Here is a 22663-nt window from a genome sequence, read left to right on the forward strand (position 1 = left end):
AGATGCGATCGATCAGAGCAGTTGTGATTTAATCTTCGAACTTTTCCTACCTTAACATCCGGACCTTTGTTATTGGATTAGAGCGAGTTTTTCTTTTGTTACCTACATGATAAGACACGACATTCACATAACCCCATACACCCATACACCTCCCATACACCGCCATTATGCATGTCTACCGCTGGCTAAATGAGTGTAGCTAGCAGGCGCAGTAGTCGCCCACGAGTCACTCACGGTCGCTCACAATATGGTCCAATATGGAAAGCACGCTAGATGGTAAATGGAAATTTTGCATATATAATGCATTCATCTCTGACTCGTGAGTCAGTTCTTTACGCCATGACAGGGAACGAGAAAAGCAACTCATTTTCTTTATTTCGGTTGTAATATTTTGTGGCAAAGGTCCAATTGGGGATTAAATCTGTTACATCGCAAGTGTTCCATAATTGTGTTTGTCGATCGATCGCATCTTTTGTTCGGATTCTAGCATCGTTAAATTTATGCTTCCCACAAATTTCAGGGTGGTCCATTTAGGGTAGCCCATGGGTAGTCCATTCAAGTAGTCCATGGACCAGGTCCATCGGGGTAGTCCATGGACCAGGGGTCAGTGAAATGTACCAACCCCACTAGGCACTCATGTAAATGTCGCGTCACGCAAAAGCTTAGAAATTCAAGCGTAGTGTACCACAAAACCAAGAACCCATTCGGACCGAAAATTTGTATGAATATTAGTTTTCAGCTGCTCTTATATATCATTTAAGTAAAATCCCAGGAGGATCAATAGTTTTGTAGCTCCAATTTTAGTGACGTCGTGTGAAAACCAACAATCAAAGTCGTGAATATCATTAATATCATCTGTCGTTACAGTCTCATCACCTTTCATTGCTTGATACTCCACTTTAACAGAATCAGACATGCAAAGACTTGATTCAATTCATTTAACTATCAAATCCCTGGAGAAAACCCAAATCGAGCGCAACTTCTGAATGAGTTTTAAAACGAGACCTAGATTCAAAAACTTTCTGTTAATTCTCGGTGTTGTGGTTTTGTCGCTCTACACGGCATACAAAACTGGGCTCGGAACGCTTAAAGCAAAGGGTAGACAAGGTGAGTTGAAATCACGACGCCGTATTGAATATCTTTTAAGGCTTTCAAAGACTGACGTTCATGTATGTAGTTTGTGCCACAAGCCGGGTCAGTGAAGATGCCTAAACGAAAGCAAATGCCATATTCTAAATTCAACCGTGGAATCCCGAATTTCCGAGCTTCAAGGGAAACAAGATTTGGTTTGAAACTGAATCGGGTAGTTCGAGAAATTAGGGATAAATTATAGTTTTTCCAATTTCGACTGAAGGGAGAGGAAAGGAGTCTTGGTTCTAGTTATCGGAAGGTTCGAAAAATCGAGAGTCCGAGAAGAAAGTAGAAATGATCGGGTTATATTCTACGAATATATTTTTCCAGTATCTCAATATTCCTTGTTTAAACATCCTTAGCAAATGTGAGTGAAAAACATCGTGTACAGAAACAAGTTGGCATATCTTTGAACACGACTGAGATCACGCTGTGTAAACTTTTCCCTAGCCAGTCATATCAAAGGAAATAATTTGAACATCTGTTTAAATTGTCGAAAGAAATGTACGATTGGTGCTCTATGTGTACTATGAAATCAATATCGGGAATATTCTACATTTGTATATTCCAGCATAAGAAACATACGCAAATGTAGTAAACTTCTGCTTGGTAGCACCTTTCCTGACAAAAGTTGCTATGGGTTGAATAATAGAATTGAATATTTTCTTGGTACATGATGGTCTGGCATATCGCAATCACGATTAATCGGACAATAACTCCGCAAAAACATTACCGAGACAACATTGTATTCTATTATGAACTCCATATTAGAATTTTATTTCCTCACAAGTATCTTTTCGTTTTTATTGTTATGTCTTCTACTTCACACCTTATAACATATATATTTTAACGATGTCTGAAACCTTGCAGCGGTCCCGTCGTAAAAATTATCATTTTACTTTCAGTATGCAGGGCTAGCTCACTAAAGACATTGGCATTAAATATTCCTTGAAATTTATAACTAAAGACGGGCAGGTCGGGTTTTTCAACGGCCATATGACACCGAGATCAAGCAAATCTATATGCGAACAGCTTATTTCTGCACGTATTTGTCCTAGGGGTACGGACTGAAAAAGACTTAAACTTCTTATAAGTATAGGTTTAAGTATTGTTAAGTTCGTAGCCCCAAGAAAAATACGTGCAGAAATGATTTGTTCGCTCTCGTGCAAATTTGCTTGATCACGGGGTCATTCCCTGATGCATGCGAATGGCCGTTGAAAAACCCGACAAACGTCTTCATTTATAGATTTCAAGGAATATTTAATATGCCAAGGTACTTAGTGAGCTAGCCGTACAAACCGATAGCAAAATGATAATTTTTACGAGTGGACCGCTGCAACGTTTCAGACTTTTTTTTTTCAGGTAAATTTTGCATACGGTCGGCAAAGATTGACGCCCTGACCGAAACTTAAGTTTTGTCAGGACGTTTTTGCGCTGAAGGTCGCGTGTGATTGATGACCGCTGTAAACTTTTTTAACCAGAGAATGCTTTTTTAAATTTTAAATATGTGCTTATCCCGGTTACTCGTCCATTTTTAATAGTACTTTTTAAGCTGCAAGTGGAACGGCTTGTTAAATGTGACGCAAAATTAATTCAATTTTTATTGCATTGTTCTGATCGCAATGACTAGAGAGTCGAGCTCGTGGTCGGTGCAAGGCTTGTCTTTTGAAACAAGTCGCTGCTTTCTCTTTTGAGAGAGTGGCCAATCTAGTGTTAGAAAATGGACTGCGTGAAACGTGAAGATTATTGGGAAACGTGAAGTTTATCGGGAAAATCTCTTGTGTTAGAAGCAATCGGAAGATTCCTGACACTAGCGCCATTTCCTACGTGCTTTCCACGTCGGTCTTTCTTAGGAGCTCTTCATTAATCATATTACCTTTAAACACCTCAAAATGGCTATTTGATCTACGCAAGATCTTCCTGATCTAAAGCCAACCTGTTACTTCCTCAGTTTTGCATCTATGTCTTCAGCCTTTCTAATATGCATGAACCGGGTTAATACCTTGCTTGAAACAGACAGTTGCATAATACCTCTCCACTCTTGCTGAGGTTCTCCTTTTTAGGTGCCCTGATCAAAAAGTCTTGGGTTCCACTCATCCCGATCTGGTGTAGCTTCCCTCTCCTAAATCACAAGATATCTGCTATAGTACTCGGATAAACTTTCAAAATCTCAGGGAGACGGTCTCCACCTGCAGCCTTTCCTTTTTTTAACTTCCTAACTCCATTCTTAATCTCATTCGTAGATATTCTAACTCAATTGATACTAAGCTCCTCATCGTATCATTCTCCGTGATTGCTGTTCTTATCTGCGGGCTGGTCTATTCAGTACTCTTGAAAATGTTATTTCCACCTGTTCACTTGCTCCTCTTCTTTCGACAACATTTTCCCATCATCCTTCACCGGCTTTGAGTGGCTTTTGTTCTTTACGGCCATTCTTTTAGTAAGGTTAAACTCTAATGACCCTGAAACGATTAGAAAATATTTCTTAACTTATCTTAACAGACGCAAACACAGCATCAGGAGCGGGCATCTATACATGATTCAGCGAGCGTTACATCATCATAAAGAAAATACAGCAGTGAATAGCAAAAAAAATAAAATAAAATAACAAGCAAAGTTGAAAGAGATGCCTTCGAGTGGCTCTTGCATCACTTACAAAATCTTAAATATCCTACTAGCCCCTAGTGATTCATCATAACTGCAAGCACGCCAAAAATACTTCTACACGATTCATACATAATGAACATACTCCAGTGTAATCAGCAAAACGTAACAAAATATATTTAGGCAACTCCCTTGAGTTCTGTGATGTAACTGCTTCGATCCTTAGCCTGTTGTGCTAGATCTTCCATCCACTTTATTTTTCTTGACTTTCTTCTCCCTCCTCACTTGTTGTTTCACTTTCACGTTTAGTAGCGTTGTGGTATGACTGACGCAATGAAATTAAGTTTCACTTATTCTTGTTTCCGTAGACAAAGCCGTTACTGAAGGTGGTTCAACAGCCCAGGCACGCCTAAATACGCAAGATACCAAGGCTGCTGCGGCAAAGTCAGGCAATTCTACAAAGCGATTTCTTTATCTTACTCAAACGGAGCAATGCCTTCCTCCAAACCTGGCCTCTTCTTCCCAAATTGGCGATCCTGACACTTGTAACTGCGATGTGATAGTGCTAAGCTTTCAAACAGAATGCCTTGAACGAAATTCACCTCACGTTCTCTACTTGTTTGATCCAAACACTGGTTGGGGAACAGGGCGGAATGTGCTTTACTTTACCGCAATGAACAGAACACAGGTCTACAATTACTATATCTTTATGGACGAAGATGTAGTTCTTAGATTTAATGAGTTTACTCCTCCTGCAATGAAGAAGCTGCAACCATTCAGAGTCCTCGAAGAATGGCTTCTAGATTACGAGCCTGCTGTCGGTGTGTTAGATCATAAGACTCACCACGGAGCAAGCTGGACCTTTGACAGAAGACAGAAATTATGTGGCATTACAGAGAGATCAATAGTAATTCCCATCGTGTGGTACGATGGTATATTCAACGCTTATCACAGGCAAGCTGTAAAGCATCTCTTTCCTTACCGTGTGCAATACGAAAAAAAGAGTTGGTGGGCGTTACACAGGTACATGTTTACTGCTGTTGAACTGAAATTCCGAGGCCAAGCATTGATGTTTGTTGCTGTCACCGCTGGCAACCCTACCCATCGTGCATACCCAAAGTCAGGCGACAACGTCAACACATACTGGCGGGAATACATCGAGACGATTCAACAAGAAGCTCCCTTGGTATATAGAAACCGCTCTTTATTTGAAGATTTTAAAGAGAAGTTAAACGATTACGTTAGCAATACCTTGACTTATTGCATGGCTGTAACGCGTCACAAGCCTGTTATTCCTTACACACATTTTAACTCGATAACTAGCTGAGAGAAGCAGACGTTTCCAAACCTCGAGGTCAATAATTATTTAGCCTGCGTAGCAAGCGTTTCTGTAGGGTTGAGGAGCAAAGAAAGACCGAGGAACGGGATTTTCGGTGTTTTGCCCGCGCGAAAATTAGGTCGAGAGCCAAAAAAAGAAAGACGGGGTGGAGGAGGGGAAGGGCGGAAACTTTTCTTTCTTCCCCTCCCCCTCCCCCCTCTTTTACTCGCTCCATTTTTCGCGCGGTAATTCTTTGCTACCGAACTCCACGGAAACGCTTGTTAGGCAGGCTAATAATTATTTAATCTGTACCTCGTCCATAAAACAACAAGTTCCACAGTCCCCCCCCCCCCCCCTGTAACGTTGGGAACAGGAAAGTTAAAAAGAAAAAGTTTCTCTTGGGGGAAAAAGCAGACTGAGGCATAAATTGGCCAGTAATTAGACATTGTTTTCAGATGTTGTTTTCTTCTTGGCCATGACAGACCCTGATAAATTGGCAAGGGCTGTATTCGCCTTTTTCCTGGCATCAAATGACAACACATCTAAAAGTACTGCTATAATGAAGTCGTGTCTGTCCTATCTAAAATGTTTTATAAAACAATAACAAGGTAGCCTGTACAAGAAAAATGCTGTTTACTATTTTCAAATATTTCTCTTTGTTCCTGGGATATTTAACCGATTTGCATTAGAAATGTTTGATTCTTTTGCTGTAAGATTCTAGTAGATGCGTTCCTCAATATAAAGGTAAAGTCTGCATGCGAGCCAAGTGGCCCATCAGGCCGGAGCTTATCCCGGTTTCTGTAGCATGAAGCGACTAGGCGTATTTAATATTAGCTAAACAATTTGGTTTCCATGGCACCATTTTGGTTCCAGACTTCCCCGATGTTAAAGTTTTTCTTGCCACCTTTGGCATTCCATTTTGATATTTGCCAATGGTGTCTCATCTGCATGACCCAGGTAGCATTTTGTTGATTTCTTAGCCTGGTTTATTTTTTTCCGAGCAGGAAATCGACAAAATATTGAAATCAGGTTGGAGGGAACTGGAAAAGAGTGAGTGGCCATGGGAACTGAATTCTTTTTATAGCCGTAGGGCTGTCTTTCTGTCTCTGCGGCAAACTAACTAAGATTTCTCTATTTATATGCTTGATGTAATACATAGTTGGCAGGGGGTATATGACGTCATCATTTTCTTATTTGTATATTTTATCATTTTTTTCAACTTTAATATCTCCGGATTTAATACAGATATTTGCAAATAGGAAACGTACCTTAACTCCTAAAATGGTAAAAATCACGAGATAAGTATATATTTTTCGACGAAAGCGATCTTAGCTTTATGTCACACCCCGCCACAACTCCGAAATTCAAAATGCGCTGGTTTCCAAACGAAGGACGCTATTGAGCTGGAAAGTTGTGAACAGATATAAATTCAGTACCTCTCATGTCTGATGAGGATAAAACCTTTAGTGGCTCTTTAGTTTTGGATTTGAGAATTTGATCACGTCACGTGAACACACTCTACACGTCATTCATCACGCAATTTGAGCTAAATGGCTGACTGCTGGTAGCCAATCAAATATTTGTTTAACAATTATTCGCCTCAGCAAAGTGGCCATTGGTGAATATTCACCCAGACGAAGTCGGGGTGAATATTCACCAATGTTCACTGAGCGAATAATTGGTAAATAAATCAGGGTAATATGACTTAGTGGAGTCCAGTTCGGTCTGCGATCATACGAGTGACTGACAAAATTGGAAGACCTCGGAGCGGCGGTAGGAGTTGTTTATACACGTGTATAAACGTGGAATCGCATAATCATAATAACGACAATTTAAACATCAGTTCAAATTTTTAAAAACATAAATGACATTTGTTATATTGCTTTCTTTTGGCAAAAATGTTAGAGGAAAGGATCGTATTCAAGTACAACCTTTCAAATAACAGCGAGATGACGTTATTAATCACGCAATTTGAGCTAAAATGGTGACTGCTGGTAGCCAATCAGAGTCGTGAATATCATTAATATCATCTGTCGTTATTGTCCCATCACCTTTCATTGCGTGATGCTCTCTTGACTTGATTCAATTCATTTATCTATCAAATCCCTGGTGAAAACGTAAATCGAGCGCAACTTCTGAATGACTTTTAAGACGAGACCTAGATTCAGAATTTTTCTGTTACTTCTCGGTGTCGTGGTTTTGTCGCTCTACACGGTGTGCAAAACTGGGCTCGGAACGCTTAAAGCAAAGGGTAGACAAGGTGAGTGGCATCAAGACGCCATATTGAATATCGTTTACTCAAGGATTTCAAAGGAGCTCAAAGACGTTCGTGTAAGTAGTTTGTGCCACACCCCGGGTTTTTATCAAAGTTTCTGATGATTCTCGATCAAAAACAAATGCCATCATATTCTGAATTACTGTGGACTCCCGAATTTCCGAATCTTCAAGGGAAACAAAACCGGGTTAGAAACTGAATCGGATAGTTCGAGAAATTGGGGACAAATCCATGTTTTTCGAGTTTCGACTGAAGGGAGGGGAAAGGAGTCTTGGTTCGAGTTATCGGAAGGTTCGAAAAATCGACAGTTCGAGAAGAAAATAGAAATTATCGGGTTATATTCTACGAATACGTTCTCTGGACGTTCACCCACGACATGGTAATCACAACACAGTGAACCACAACACAGTGAACCACAACACAGTGAACCACAACACAGTGAACCACAACACAGTGAACCACACTTAACACAGTGAACCACAACACAGTGTAAACACAATAGTTATACCGTAAAACATAACAAAGCATTTCTGTTACTCGCTACCGAAAAAATCCTTTTTTATCTATCATTATTCGAGAAGATTAGTCACTGATAGCGGAAACCTGTAGGATTATTTTTATTGTCACCGGGAGCACGCATTTGTAAATCTGCAATAATGAAATACGGAAACATAGTTATCCAAGGACGGTTTTACTGTGTAAAAAAACTTCGACTTTCTTTTGATTACGTCTAAGAATGTCATCATTAGGACCATCATTCAGCCACAAAGTATAGCCGTATTCTGCATATAAACGCAACACATACCGTCATGATTCGATTTATTACCTGGGGCACTTATTTACTTTTGGTACTTCATGAGAGAGCGCTTATTCGATACGGGGGGGCTAATTTCTGTTTTGAGAAACAGACGAGCAATCTCCTCACAATTCGAAGAAGAGATCACTCGTTTGAAGGAATAATGCACTCACATGGACATCATAGTTGAGAAACTCAGACGAAGACCAGTGTTTTTGTAATGCGGCATTATGTATGAGAGCAATTGAGGAAGGTGAACCTCCGTTGATACGTATTCCGACAGCGATTGGTTCCCATCTGTTGCAAGGATTACCGAGGGATATTTATTTTCTACTGATAAAAGGGTTTCTGAGAAGAGTAACAGGAAAAACGTACTAAGGTTTTAAGAGCTTGGTAATATTAACCAAGTTATTTAATTACTTGAACATGTAGACGGATGTGAATAGTTCTTGTCATTAATGTAACATCAAGAACAATAACATAACAAAGAATATGAATTTTGCTCCATACTGATGCTTTGAAAGAGCATAAAAAGCGACACTGAAGTTTTCAATCACAATTTGCTGATCGAAGCATATACAGGTAGTTTTGGTTATTACAATGTTTGTGAACAGGAACATACATGCATGTTCTAAAGTATTTGCGAACTTAGTCATCTTAATGAATTAAGGCATATGAACTTGAACATGAAAACGGATGTGAATGGTTTTCTCTCATTTATGTAACGTCTCAAAGAACAATAACATGGTAAGAAATAATATTAATTTTGTTTCATACGGATGCTTTCAAATAGCACGAAATGTATGTGGTAATCAAAGTATGTTGAAGTCTTAATAATTAAGTGTTATCAACAAGTATTTTACTTGGTGGTTGGGCTTTGTCAATTCTGTACTCTAGGACAGTTTAACTTGAGAGTGAAGATGATGATATGCTAGTGATCACTTTTCTGTTGATATTATACTTGAATTCTATGTCTTGAAGATCCACAAGTAGTTCTCAGTTCAATTGTATCCGAGTCATTAAGTAATGAGATTGATGGGCAAGTGGCGGAAAGGGACTCCAAGACATTTGTAAATGCCGTTAACCATATGCCTTTGTCATCCAAATGTACAAGCAGGTGAACAGATGCATCTCGTTTGCATTCCATCTTCCTTTGTCAGACTCCACAGTTTTTACATTTGAGTGATTGGGAGATTTCATAAATTTTACGTTTGCATGCTTGGCAGGTGAATGCAGATGAAAATGCTTAGTTTGTTGATCATCTTAAACCTCTCCACCTTTGCTTCTTTCTCTGGATTTTCAAGAAATGCAGAGCCATTTATAGTTTTCAGCTGCTGATGGGCTTCTTTGAACGTTGTTGTAGGTGCTTTTCCCAGATGAGTGATTCCTTGGAAGTGCTTTACACTAAGGTTTTCAAACTCATATGTGGTGCCAGTTTTAATGGTCTTGAAAAGTGGATCCCATAATGAATATTCGCAGTTTCAGTTTCATCCTCTAAGACACAGTCTTCTTTTACACTTGTCATTTCATTTGTTGTTTTCAACTGAACAGGTTTAGGGTGATCGTTTCCCAGTGAGATGGAAGCAGTGACATTCACTTTGTGATTGACTTGGAGTGTGGGGAGCTCTTCAAGTGTAATCTTTTTCGCAGGCTGAGTTGAGGGCCCAGTCTTTTGAGATTTGTTGATGGGTTGATAATCAAAATCAACGTCAAAGGTTGGTGTTACCCTTACAGTTGATTGCTGGTTGAATATGATGTCATTGTTGCTGTTTTGCTTAGTGTTTTTGAGGGTTACAGCTGTCTTTAATGCTTCGTGTTCTTGTAGCATGGAGTGGTTTGCAATATTAAATCCCACAGCTCGTCTTAACTTTGATGGGCTGGTTTGGAGGTAAAGATCAAACCACTGATTTTGATTTCGTGAGCGTCTGATAGGGTTCTAATTATGAACGTAGCCACGGTGACTATCTAAGAAAGAGCAAATATATACAGAAGTCAGACATGAAATGTTAATCACAATAAGTTAATACAATTTATTTTTTGCGTAGATGTAATCTACTATGATGAGGCAAGATGTAGACTCTTTTACAACGATCATGAGGGGATGTTTTCTTTCAGCACTTCTTCGTTCATTCAATCCCCCCCCCCCCCCCACCCACTCTCTTTCCAAGTAAACAAAACAGGAATATACAAAACCATTAAAAACCAAACATTGTAAACTGCAGCCACAGGTACTTACCGGAGTTTGCATCTTCTTTTGACATGATTGACTGTCAGGAGATCTGAAAACAAAAAATGAAGAAAACTTTTAAACAGTACAGAAACAGCTTTCTGAAATATCAGGGATTTTGTAAGCACAAAGCACTGACAATGTGTGTACCTTTTTTTCAAAGCATAATATGAAATGTGAAAGGTTTGTTGAAAACATTAGGTACCAGTCACCACCGGGACATGAGATCAAAATTGTAGCAAGTTAATTTTGAACTCTAATTGACTTTTTATTTTTCAATCTTAACTGTAAAAGAAATATCTATGCGTGCATTGATCGGTTTAATTTGTTTAAAATAGTATGACACATACAAAAATGTTTTCTAAGATATTTTATGATGTGAATTCAGTGTTTCATTAGCCAACATATCAAGACGATTTTATTCTTCTAATCCGCTGAACTTAAAATTAGTTGACTTTTTGACCGCTTGTAACCTCTCTAGTGTCATTGGCTCAATAACAAGATCTTGTTTTTTTTTTACCCTACTTAAAGCAGCATAAATAATTCCAGGAGTTCTTTCTGATTAGTGAGAGGTAGACCTTGACATTTATGAATTGTCATTCCCCAAGCTAATTTTAATGACAATTGCCGTCTCTCATATTTTTTACCTAAAGACAAATTGGAACACATCTTTGAAACACAAAAGAAACTGATGGTCCATAATATTCATCATCAAATTGAACCAATACACATATAGGAAGACATGGAGGTTGTTGTCCCTCAGCATACACAAAATCAAGTACTGTGCCTAATGCTCCATTACAAAGGCCAACATCAGCCCGGAGATTCATAGTTAACATGACTTTGGCTCCTTTTGACGAGTAAACAACAGGTTCAAGGCCCCCCATATCATCAGCACTAAGTATTTGTGCTCCAATAGAGTGACGAGCTTTAGTTATGGCTTTTGGTTGACTCAAGCCTTTAAGTCTACTCATGTTTAATTCTGCAATATTTTCCTTATGATAACAACGTCTTACTGAATTCTTTTCAAACTCATCAATATTGTGCACTTTGTCAGGTGTTCTGGAAATTAAAGAGTGCCAATCTGATTCAGTTGATTCACCATGGCGAGCTCGGGTTAGCATTTCTCTAAACTAAATTGGATTGTTCGATATCATTTCCTTAAACTCTCTGATTAACTGTCAATTTAACAACTTTCTTGAATTCATGATATAGGAGAAAACCTGGAATTTGCCTTTCTGTTTTTGGCATAGAATGGAAAAGTGGTTTATCACCTACAGGTGGTGACTGAGCTATGTCACCAACAAGAATGACAGATATGCCGCCAAAAGTCATGTCTGTCCGTCCAGTAGCTTGTCTGCAACGGTTATCAATCCATCCTAACAAACTCTGGGCAACGAAAGAGTATTCGTCAATTATTAAATACTGCACATTTTCAAGGTTACTTTGGAGTTGTTGCAAAGGTATTCCTTTCAAATCACATTGTCTCTTTGAACCAATAGGTAATTTTAACAATGAATGTAGCGTTACTCCATTAACATTGAATGGTGCCTTTCCAGTGTGAGCTAAAACCTTACATTTTCGCTGAAGCAAATTTCTTAAGGAATCAATGACATAGCTTTATCCTGTCCCCGCAACACCCATAATAAGAAAGCGCAGAGGATTTTGTTCACCACTGGCAAAATGATTGGAAACAATTTGATAAGCTACTTGCTGCATTTTACTAAAAGTTGAAGTATCTCTGATTCTTATTTCACAGGAAGAGTGAGCACTGCTCTTGTTTTTCTCTCTATTTATCCACGTAGGCATTGCATTTATCTCATCGTTTGTGAAATGTTGATACACTTGATGCCATTATGTATGTGGTACAGGTGTGGATTGCTCTCAAATATCAGTTGTTTGAACAGTTATCTCTGCCATAAGCATCCAACAGTTTTCAGCATAATTTGCGTAAGGGCGCCTGGAGTATCACTTGTATCATTCATTTTGATGATAATATTGGTGAAAGCCTTTTTGACAACAGAAGATGCTTTCTCGGCTTTTGATGTGTCATCAGTCCTTTAAACGCCCAGTGGCGCATAGGGCATCAACAAGTCGCCTCCATTCCTGTCGGTCCTTTGCAAGCCGTGAAGCTTGCCCCCAGGTAAGGTCTAGAGCCTGAAGTTCTGCTTCTGCAGTTCTTCTCCAGGTGGATTTTGGACGGCCTCTTTTTCTTTTACCCTCTGGTGTCCATCTGAGAGCAACTTTAGAAATGCTGGTAGATTCTCTGCAGAGCACATGACCAACCCAACTCCATCGCTTCCGTGTAAGAACAATACTCATGTCCTCCTGTTCTGTCAATTTAAAGAGCTCATTGTTGGAGATCTTTTTTGGCCAAAAGATGTGCAAGATTTTTCGGAGACAAGATGTGTGAAAGCTTTGCAGCTTTCTCAAGTCATGCACAGTCATTCTCCAACATTCAGATCCGTAGAGTAGTACAGAGAGTACACAAGCTTGGTAGATCTTAATCTTCTTTCTTCTGCTGTAGTTTCTGCTTCTCCACACGGGTCGCAATTTTGCAAAGGCCCTCTAGCTTTACCAATCCTCTGTCGGATGTCGATGTCGGCCCCCCCATCACTGCAGACTGTACTACCCAGATAGGTGAATTGTTGGGTCGTTTCAAGGTCTAGCTGTCCCACTTTGATGGGCAATGATGCTGAGATGTTGACAGGCAATACTTTTGTCTTTTGAGGGCTGATCTTATGCCCTACCTGCCGAGAGAATCTGTTAAGCCGGTCAGTTTTCTCCTGCATGTCACTAAAAGAATGGGATAGCAAAGCAATGTCATCGGCATAATCCAGATCCTCCAGAACAGTTGACAGCGTCCAGCGTATTCCTCTCCTTCTGTCTTCAGTAGCTCGAGACAGCACCCAATCGATGACAATGTTAAACAGTAGCGCTGACATAACACATCCTTGTCGGACACCCGATTTGACATGGAAACTCAGGTCAGAGCGTCCAACCGAGCAACAAAAGTCAGTGTAGAATTGCTTTATCACTCGGACAATGTGTGCAGGTATTCCATACGCCCTGAGGATACTCCATAGACTGTCTCTGTGCACGCTATCAAAAGCCTTCTGGAAATCGATAAAATTGATGTACAATCCTCTCTGCCATTCATGACACTGTTCAATGATGTTTCTCAAGGAGAAAATGTGTTCTGCACAGCCTCGGCCTTTTCTAAAACCGGCTTGTTCCTGTCGCAGCACTTCATTGACCGCCAAAGAAAGACGTTTCACAATAGCCTTACAGAAGATTTTACTAGGTAGGGATAAAAGAGTGATACCCCGCCAATTATTACAGTCAGACAGTGTGCCTTTCTTAGGAATTGGTATGATGACCCCTTTGCTCCAGTCACTTGGTATACCCTCACCATTCCACACTTTAGCAAAGAGTGGGAGTAATATCTCTGCTGCAAGCTCTGGGTGACATTTAAAGAGCTCAGCATTAAGCTGGTCCTGCCCAGGTGCTTCACCAGTCTTGAGATCTCTAATGACTTCCACGATCTCTTCTTTAGTGGGTGGTTCAATGCTAATGTCAAGGTCTTCCTCAGCATCCTGAGCAGCAGCTGGCTCCTCCGGGGCCTCCTTGTTAAGTACTTCCTGAAAGTGTTCCACCCATCGCTCTTCCTGTTCCTTCTCAGTTGTTAGTAATGCCCCTTGCTCGCTGCAGATAGGTGCCTTCCCTCTCCGTTGACCTCCACAGATTTGCTTGGTGATTCTGTAAACTGTACCTTGCTCCTGTTTCTGGGCAGCAGCCTCTGCTTCTGTTGCGAGGTTCTCAACAAATCTTCTTTTGTCTGCTCTAGCTGACCGCTTAACTTTGGCATTGAGTTTACCGCACTGAGCTTGTTATTTCTCTTTTAGGCGAGTAGACATGGCCCCCATAATTTCGCCCTTTGCTCTTTTCTTATCTGCAATGGCATCCCAGGTGTCCGCACTCAACCATTCTTTGTGGGATTTCTGCTTATAACCAAGGGTGGATGTGGCGGCAGTATGATAGATCTTGACTATCTTGTCCCATTCGGATGTGAGTGAGCCTTCATTAGCAGTACCGGTATTTTCTTCTGCAAGAGTCTCAAACCTGTTACATAATTCTATACAGAACTGGTTCCTTGTGTCATAATTCTTGAGCTTGGATACATCAAACTGCCTCTGGTGACATGTGGTCTTTCTAGAGCGCAGTAGCTTGAATTGAACCATAGCAGTAACAAGATGATGATCACTCCCAACATCAGCTCCCCTTCTCACACGCACATCTTGCAGGGATCGTCTCCATTTCCCATTAATGAGAAGATGGTCAATTTGGGACTGGTCGCGCCTGTTTGGAGAGTTCCAAGAGATCTTGTGTATGTCCTTGTGCGGAAATAAGGTGCCTCCAATTACTAGATTATTCATACCGCACAGCTCCACCAACCTTTCACCATTATCATTTAAGTTACCACAGCCATGTTTTCCCATGACCCTCTCATTGCCGGTGTTGACTGTTCCAACCATAGCATTCAAATCACCCATAACAATCAGGAGGTCTTGTGATGGAGTATTTTCCACTTTAGCTTGAAGAGTTTCATAAAAGATGTCTTTTTGCTCAGGATCAGCATCATTTGTTGGAGCGTAACACTGGATTACAGTCATCTTCACTCGCTTCCCAAAGAACCTCGCTCTAATTAGCCTCTCGTTGATAGACTTCCACTCAAGAAGTGACTTCTCCACACCCCTCTTCAGGATGACAGCTACTCCTTGCCGGTGCAGGTTGTCATTCCGGCCTAAAAACAAAACTGTTTTGCCGCCTTGCGTTCTCTGTGAACCAAATCCTGTCCATCTACACTCACTAATACAAAGGGTGTGAAGCTTATTTTCATTCATCTCTCTGGTGATCTGCGCGAGCCTTCCTGTGCTAAACATTGTTCTTACATTTCAGAATCCTAATCTTGTCTTTGTCTTGGTGCTCAAGGCTCCCAGTCTCGCAGCGACAACTTCCTGTTGACTTTCACTGCCGCTGGTCATTCTAGCCCGTGAGGGCTCTGAGTTCCCTTGGTGACCAAAAGGTTGAAGATTTCTTGTTGGTGTTTCCGTGACAAAGTCTTTTTTACAGGGTGAGGTTGTCAACCTTACGCCTAAACCCCAACCTGGAGAGCCAGGAGATATTCTTGACAGACAATTTGAATGTCGCAATTTGCTCTCCACACTTGAAGTTGTAATGGTTGATGACGATTCAATCTAGAGTCATTTCGTTTTGTGACAATAACAGCCTTATATTTTGTTTCACCGGTTTTTGTATTTATTGGTTCAAAATCAAGTCTGGTGTGAGGACAGTCGTCATAAGGAAAGTTAAATCTACAATGCAATTCAGATTTGTCATTTTGTCGAAGACAATATTTAGTACTACATGTAGTGGTGTCTCTCGACTGAATTTAACAAATGCTCGTAATCATCTGCCATTTCATTGGCTTTTAATGAAAGCTATGATTTTTGACATGGGTGAATTTCTGGTTTTGGCCATCCATCATCAGGAGAGGAAGGATTCCGGGTTGACAATAAAAATTTCAGCATATCTACAAACAACTGCCTCAGCCTGTTTGCCTTCGCGTATTTCATTATTAACAATCACAATTTGCTCTTTAGTTGGCACATTTTGGTTTTCGTTTTTAAATTTTGAAGCTAAGTATCCCTTAAGGGCCTTCTCTGTAAGGGTACATCATCCTGGGTCATTTTTTAATTTAGCAACTCCATGACAATGGATTGATCCGCTTTGGACTGCACATTCGTATCTATACCAATGCCGGGAAGACTGCAATGATTCCTTCAACCAAAACTTAACAAAACGATCAGATCTTTCCGAAAACAGCCAAACTTACAGATGTGGATTGTCTAAAATATTTTTCTGTCTATCAGCTGGAGTCAGTTTTTCGGTGTAACTGTTGCTTAAGAGGTTGTGAAACTTTGGCCAGTGATATTCTGCACATGATAAAGTAAAAAAAATATTGTTGTTGGTCCCTTTTGGCTTATTGTAGCTTTCAAATCCTCTTTTGATTTTTGCCAATAACCAGTGCTACCAGTTATGTTTTTGGCATAATGCGTCAGCTTAGACATAAGTGAAGAATAGCTATTGGTAGTAAGCATTTTTTTTTAGTTGTTCAACAGTTAGGTGGGCTTCATTTGAATTTTGTTTAAGAAATATACTACCCTGACCAAGAAGTCTGTACTTTTCGATCATATTGAACGCCCAGTAAGCAAATCGTGGATGACTTGCGAATCTGTACACCCATTCACCATCGATGTTTTCAGCAAACTTTATCAAATGCTTTACTTTTTCACCCAAGGTTGCATGTCGTTTTGTAGCAGTATTAGTTGGATCTCCAGTACCATAAGGGAAAAGAGTGGAAAAGCCATTGTTGCTAGTAGTTGAATTTTGAATTCATTTAAAGGTTTGATTTCTCTATTAGGCGATGCAGTTTTATGCTGTTGTAAAATTTCGCCTTTTATTAGCTGCTTTTGTGGCTTCAAAACTACAGGATTTAATAAGGTGCTACTTAACGCTGTTTCATGATTCAATGGTAGCTCATCACCATCAAGTGGACCTCTATCTGGATCTATTTCATCCTCACTGATTTTAGTACAATGGACCTTTTCCAAGTCACTAGGAATTCCTTCACTTGGAAGGGAAGACAAACAACTATAATTAATTTTGATGCTTTTGTATACAGGATTGTACTCAACTAACCACTGCAGAGCCATAGAAACTCTTTGTCTTCGAAGAATTAAATCTTTAGTAGTGTTCTCCTTGCCCTCCACTGTTATGACTATTATAGGGAGTTCTTTGGGATATCTTGGTAATGTGTCTGCAAGCTCCTGGATATCTTGTGGGAAATTAATGCAATGACCTTTATAGGCTCTTTGTCCACCTGGCTTTGTGTAAACACTGATAACTGGAAAAGCGCGAGCAATTAACATTTCTTCTATTTGGGTTAGGCCTTGTGATTCTTTTGGAACTTGAGCTGGTACCACGCTGTTTTGAGCCGAAAACTATTTAATACTGTTCTTATCTCTTATACATCTTGAACAAACATCGTCTGGTTCTTTTTTTGTCTTTTATCGACAATGGCCATGCCTCATGGCAAACTCGGCAATGCCAGATTTTGAAAATCATGGACTCGTGAAACCTCTTCATATTAATTGCTGCCCACTCCTGATGGTGAATTTGTCCATACGTTTTAGCATCAAATAGTGAAAGATACTTATCTTGACTCGCTACAGGACAATGTTTTGTTCTCTTTTCAATGAACTCCTACTTCACATGTAGCTTGATTGTTAACAATTTCCATTTTACATACAGAGTCGTTTAGGTCACTTTTCTTTCTTTTTCTGTATTCCTTCATGTACTGTTTGCTCTTCAGTTGATCCTTTTTCTTAGTTTATCTGCTTCATTTGTAGGCAATTTTTTCAATGTTGCCTTTTTTCTATATTCGTTCATGTACTCTTTGTTCTTGATCCTTTTTCTTAGTTTATCTGCTTCATTTGTAGTCAATTTTTTATTATTATACTGCCTCCTGTACTCATTTTCATTAGCTCTGTTCTTTAATTTACCTATGTCATTTGTAACAGCTGATTTTTTGTTTCCGTATTCCTTCAGATATTTTTTGTGTGTCAGTTTCCTTTATTTCTTATCGTGTCCTATTTTTTCTTATTAAACGTATCATCTTGTTTACTTTTTTCCTCAATTTGATATGGAGAAGAGTTGTATTTGCCTGATTTAAAAAAACACGTTAGGCATTGGCTGAGATTGTGTTCCACCCTGCATGGTTTCATAGCATTTGTCTTGTGAAAAAAAAACTACTTGACTTGGGCTGTTTGTCTGTAAATCAGTTTCAATTGTGAATTAAGATATTTCAAATACAGCAAAACCAACCATTAGGGTAATTATTCAAAAGATCCTGAATTGAAGTGAAACGTCTGACTGACACACACAAATCATCAATATATATATCCATTCAGTGTGATTATTTATAGCTACTGTAAACTGATAACTTGCACAGCGTACCATGCCTTTCAGTTCATAACTTTGACCTAATACATCCATGATGTGGGTAAAGTATACTTGATTGATACAAGTTGAAGCAAGTTCTATAAGTAAAAATTTTGGAAGGATAACAAAATATTGCAGCACTGAAACATCCCCAGAATGCTGTTGAAACAAACCAGAGAAAAGTGCTTTGCTACTTGGAAGTATTGCCTCAGAAACATAATTCTCAAATAAGCTGTGACCCCAGTTTTGGCAAGTAATATAAATAACGAATATACTTGTATTTTTTATGATTTCATTGTTGCACAATGAGCAAACTGAGTGATTCCTCTCTCCTGGGTCGTAACTCCAACTGTGCTTAATCTGATTATGTCGCTAAATACAGCATCTGCAGACATCGTAGCAAATGAGTTACAATGCTGTCTCACATAACCCCAAACAGGTTCTCGAATAAGGGTCATGTTTGTTTCCAGATTACAACTTTGTAAATGCACAAATGCTACAAATAAGGTTTGGAAAAACTCCTTACGCTCAACATGTTGCAACGAATCTCTAAAAATAGCAAAAGTGAGTTCAAGAAAAGAGTCAACTGCACAAGAAAACTTGCCTGAGTGACTTAAGCAGTAATTCATAAAATGTCTTCGATTGTTATTCGTCTCCTGTAACTGTTGACTGGAAGAGGTGGCCTTGTTCTTCTTAATGTTACTGACTATTATGTTTCCATTTATAAGCTGCGCTTCTTTATTTGTTATAATGAAAGGATTAAAGTTTCCATGTGAGGCATGGGGAGTTCTCCTTTGTAAATATCTTCCCCTATATTTCATAATACGTATAATGTTCTCGTAAAATGGAAAATAATATAAACTTGAGCATTTAACCCCAATATTTACATTGTAATTATGTAATTTCAGTAATAATATTGTGAATATTGCGTACCATAAACACACCATGTTTAATAACTTTGAGAACACACTCTGCTTTGATTCGGTTTGTGAATATGCTGATTCGAGGGGTATTTTCTGTCAACGCTGCTCGATCGAACTTTCAGTTCGATATGGGCAAAGTCAAAGTGAGAGGGAACACGCTAGTTCGGTTGATGTACACGCTCGTTTAATTCTGTGGGAAAAAAGTTCGATTTTAAAACACGTTCGATTTTGTGTCTTGGACACTAGATTTGCTCTAGTTCCGACAGTTTTCCTCAATATTGTCCCTCGGTTTTCTTCAATATTTGTTACAAATCATCAGTTCTTAAAGAAATGTTGCCCGATTGAACCTTCAGTTCGACATGGGTAAACAGAGAAGGAACACACTGGTTCGATTGATGAACGCGCTCGTTCAATTCTGTGGCGAACACGCTGGTTCTATTTCGTGTCTCGAACACTGGATTTGCTCTAGTTCCAAAAGTTTTCCTCAATATTCGAAATAGATGAAGAGTTTTGTAAAGGCACGCTGGCCGATTGAACTTTCAGTTCGACAAGGACAAAGTGAGAGGGAACGCGCTAGTTCGATTAACGAACACGCTGGTTCTATCGATTGATGAACACGCTGGTTCAAGTCAGTAACGAACACGCTGGTTCTATTACTCTAGTTTCAACAGTTTTCCTCAATATTCGAATTAGATGAAGAGTTTTGAAAAGGCACGCTGGCCGATTGAACTTTCAGTTCGATAAGGACAAAGTGAGAGGGAACACGCTGGTTTTATCGATTGATGAACACGCTGGTCCAAGTCAGTAGTGTATATTCTGAGATTATGAAATTGTTCACAGTTCAATAGACAACACCAAAGAAAACCTCACCTTCTACTACGACAGACGCTTCCTCATCAAATACGAACCACCCGAAGGTGTCTAGATGTACCGCCTCCTGATTGGCTAAAAACTACAATCTAACACGTCTTTTCTTTGGTTCGAATAGTTCCGTCCTTGCAATTGGCTAAAACCGAGGACAACCTTACACCTTACACTTACACGTTCAGAGCTCGATCGAGAATTTTTCTGCATACAGCATTCTTCGCGCGGCACTATTCTCTGCCGCCTCGCCAGCCGGGTGTCTTCGCTCGGCTGGCTCGTTGGCAATTAGAGCAGAAGCGCTTATTGGAATAGGGGCGCTTATTAATAAAAACATATTCGAAGGCGGGCGCTTATTCAAAAGGAGGCACTTATTGGAAGGAGGGCGCTAAATCGAATCATTACGGTACTCGTGTTGTATTTTATCTCCTACACATCAGTCATTTTGAGTAATTATTTTTAAAAATGGAAGGTTGGGGGCCCAAAAACACGATTCTCAGATAAAGGCAAGCTTTCTGAATTCTGAACAGTGCAGGTGCTACATTCTAAAGTAATGCTAAAGTATTTACGCAAACTACAACGTGTCCATATATTCAGGCAAGTTTATTTGTTCAGTACAATCTTAAGATGTGAAGATTAGCATCCAGACAAATGACTCTACACAGTGGTGATTTTTAAAATTTCTGTACTCACACTTGTAATTATTGCAAAACAAGTTCCATTTTAATGGTTTATTGTTTCAAAGGGTGAAAACAATCCTCACTGAAAGAAAGAAATGAATTCGAGACAATTCCTGTTGTGATAGATCTTCCATCCACTTTATTTTTCTTGACCTTCTTCTCCCTCCTCACTTGTTGTTTCACTTTCACGTTTATTAGTGTTGTGGTATGACTGGCGCAATGAAATTAAGTTTCACGTATTTTTGTTTCCGTAGACGAAGCTATTATTGAAGGTGGATCGCCAGCCCAGGCACACTTAAATACGCAAGATACCAAGGCCACTGCGGCAAAGTCAGGCAATTCTACAAAGCGATTTCTTTATCTTACCCAAACGGAGCAATGCCTTCCTCCAAACCTGGCCTCTTCTTACCAAATTGGCGATCCTGACACTTGTAACTGCGATGTGATAGTGCTAAGCTTTCAAACAGAATGCCTTGAACGAAATTCATCTCACGTTCTCTACTTGTTTGATCCAAACACTGGTTGGGGAACAGGGCGGAATGTGCTTTACTTTACCGCAATGAACAGAACACAGGTCTACAATTACTATATCTTTATGGACGAAGATGTAGTTCTTAGATTTAATGAGTTTACTCCTCCTGCAATGAAGAAGCTGCAACCATTCAGAGTCCTCGAAGAATGGCTTCTAGATTACGAGCCTGCTGTCGGTGTGTTAGATCATAAGACTCATCACGGAGCAAGCTGGACCTTTGACAGAAGACAAAAATTATGTGGCATTACAGAGAGATCAATGGTAGTTCCCGTCGTGTGGTACGATGGTTTATTCAACGCTTATCATAGGCAAGCTGTAAAGCATCTCTTTCCTTACCGTGTGCAATACGAAAAAAAGAGTTGGTGGGCGTTGCACAGGTACATTTTTACTGCTGTTGAACTGAAATTCCGAGGCCAAGCATTGATGTTTGTTGCTATCACCGCTGGCAACCCTACCCATCGTGCATACCCAAAGTCAGGCGACAACGTCAACACATACTGGCGAGAATACATCGAGACGATTCAACAAGAAGCTCCTTTGATATATAGAAACCGCTCTTTATTTGAAGATTTTAAAGAGAAGTTAAACGATTACGTTAGCAATACCTTGACTTATTGCATGGCTGTGACTCGTCACAAGCCTGTTATCCCTTACGCACATTTTAACTCGATAACTAGGTGAGGGAAGCAGAAGTTTTCAAATCTTGAGGTCAATAATTATTTCATCTGTCTCCTGTCCATAAAATAACAAGTTCCTTAATTCTCCACCCTGTAACCTTGGGAGCAGGAAAGTTTAAAAAAAGTTTCTCTTGGGGAAAAAAGCAGACTGAGGCATAAATTGACCAGTAATTAGATATTGTTTTCAGATGTTGTTTTCTTCGTGGTCATGACAGACCCATAGTGCTGCTATGATGAAATCGCGTCTGTCCTATCTGAGATGTTTTATAAAACAATAACAAGTAGTCTGTACAAGAAAAATGCTGTTTACTATTTTCGAATATCTCTTTTCGTTCCTGGGATATTTAACCAATTTAACCAAGATTTAACCAATTAGAATTTAGAAATTCTAATGCTGTATGATACTAGATGTGTTCCACAATACGAGCTAAACAATTTTGTTTCCATGGCAACATATTTGGTTCCAGACTTTCTGATTTTGATAGTTGCCAATGGTACCTCCTCTGCATAATCCAGCAGGAACATTGTCGATTTCTTAGCCTGGTTCACTGGAAAATTTGAACCATTTACAGACT

At 39.6% G+C, this 22663-nt stretch overlaps 3 protein-coding genes and 3 pseudogenes across 3 annotated transcripts; 2 read left to right on the forward strand and 4 right to left on the reverse strand.

The window, feature by feature from the left end:
- The first annotated feature begins 356 nt into the window (after nucleotides 1-356).
- On the forward strand, nucleotides 357-5395 carry LOC145492231 (uncharacterized). The gene is made up of 2 exons (XM_081471587.1): nucleotides 357-1107; nucleotides 4104-5395. The coding sequence occupies exons 1-2, from the start codon at nucleotides 987-989 to the stop codon at nucleotides 5060-5062; spliced, it is 1080 nt and encodes a 359-aa protein (XP_081327713.1). The 5' UTR covers nucleotides 357-986; the 3' UTR covers nucleotides 5063-5395.
- Nucleotides 5396-6676: 1281 nt separating this feature from the next.
- Nucleotides 6677-22302, forward strand: LOC145492672 (uncharacterized). The gene is made up of 2 exons (XM_081472082.1): nucleotides 6677-7313; nucleotides 21134-22302. Exons 1-2 carry the CDS (start codon nucleotides 7193-7195, stop codon nucleotides 22090-22092), a joined length of 1080 nt encoding a protein of 359 aa, XP_081328208.1. The 5' UTR covers nucleotides 6677-7192; the 3' UTR covers nucleotides 22093-22302.
- LOC145492612 (uncharacterized) lies at nucleotides 8942-10385 on the reverse strand (annotated as a pseudogene).
- Nucleotides 10270-12202, reverse strand: LOC145492613 (ATP-dependent DNA helicase PIF1-like; annotated as a pseudogene).
- LOC145492710 (protein CFDP2-like) lies at nucleotides 14222-17594 on the reverse strand. Its single transcript, XM_081472111.1, has one exon. It carries the CDS (start codon nucleotides 15292-15294, stop codon nucleotides 14242-14244), a length of 1053 nt encoding a protein of 350 aa, XP_081328237.1. The 5' UTR covers nucleotides 15295-17594; the 3' UTR covers nucleotides 14222-14241.
- Nucleotides 15507-18469, reverse strand: LOC145492614 (uncharacterized; annotated as a pseudogene).
- Nucleotides 22303-22663: the final 361 nt, after the last annotated feature.

The sequence above is a fragment of the Orbicella franksi genome, chromosome 7, assembly GCF_964199315.1.
Source record: "Orbicella franksi chromosome 7, jaOrbFran1.1, whole genome shotgun sequence".
Lineage (NCBI taxonomy): Eukaryota > Metazoa > Cnidaria > Anthozoa > Scleractinia > Merulinidae > Orbicella > Orbicella franksi.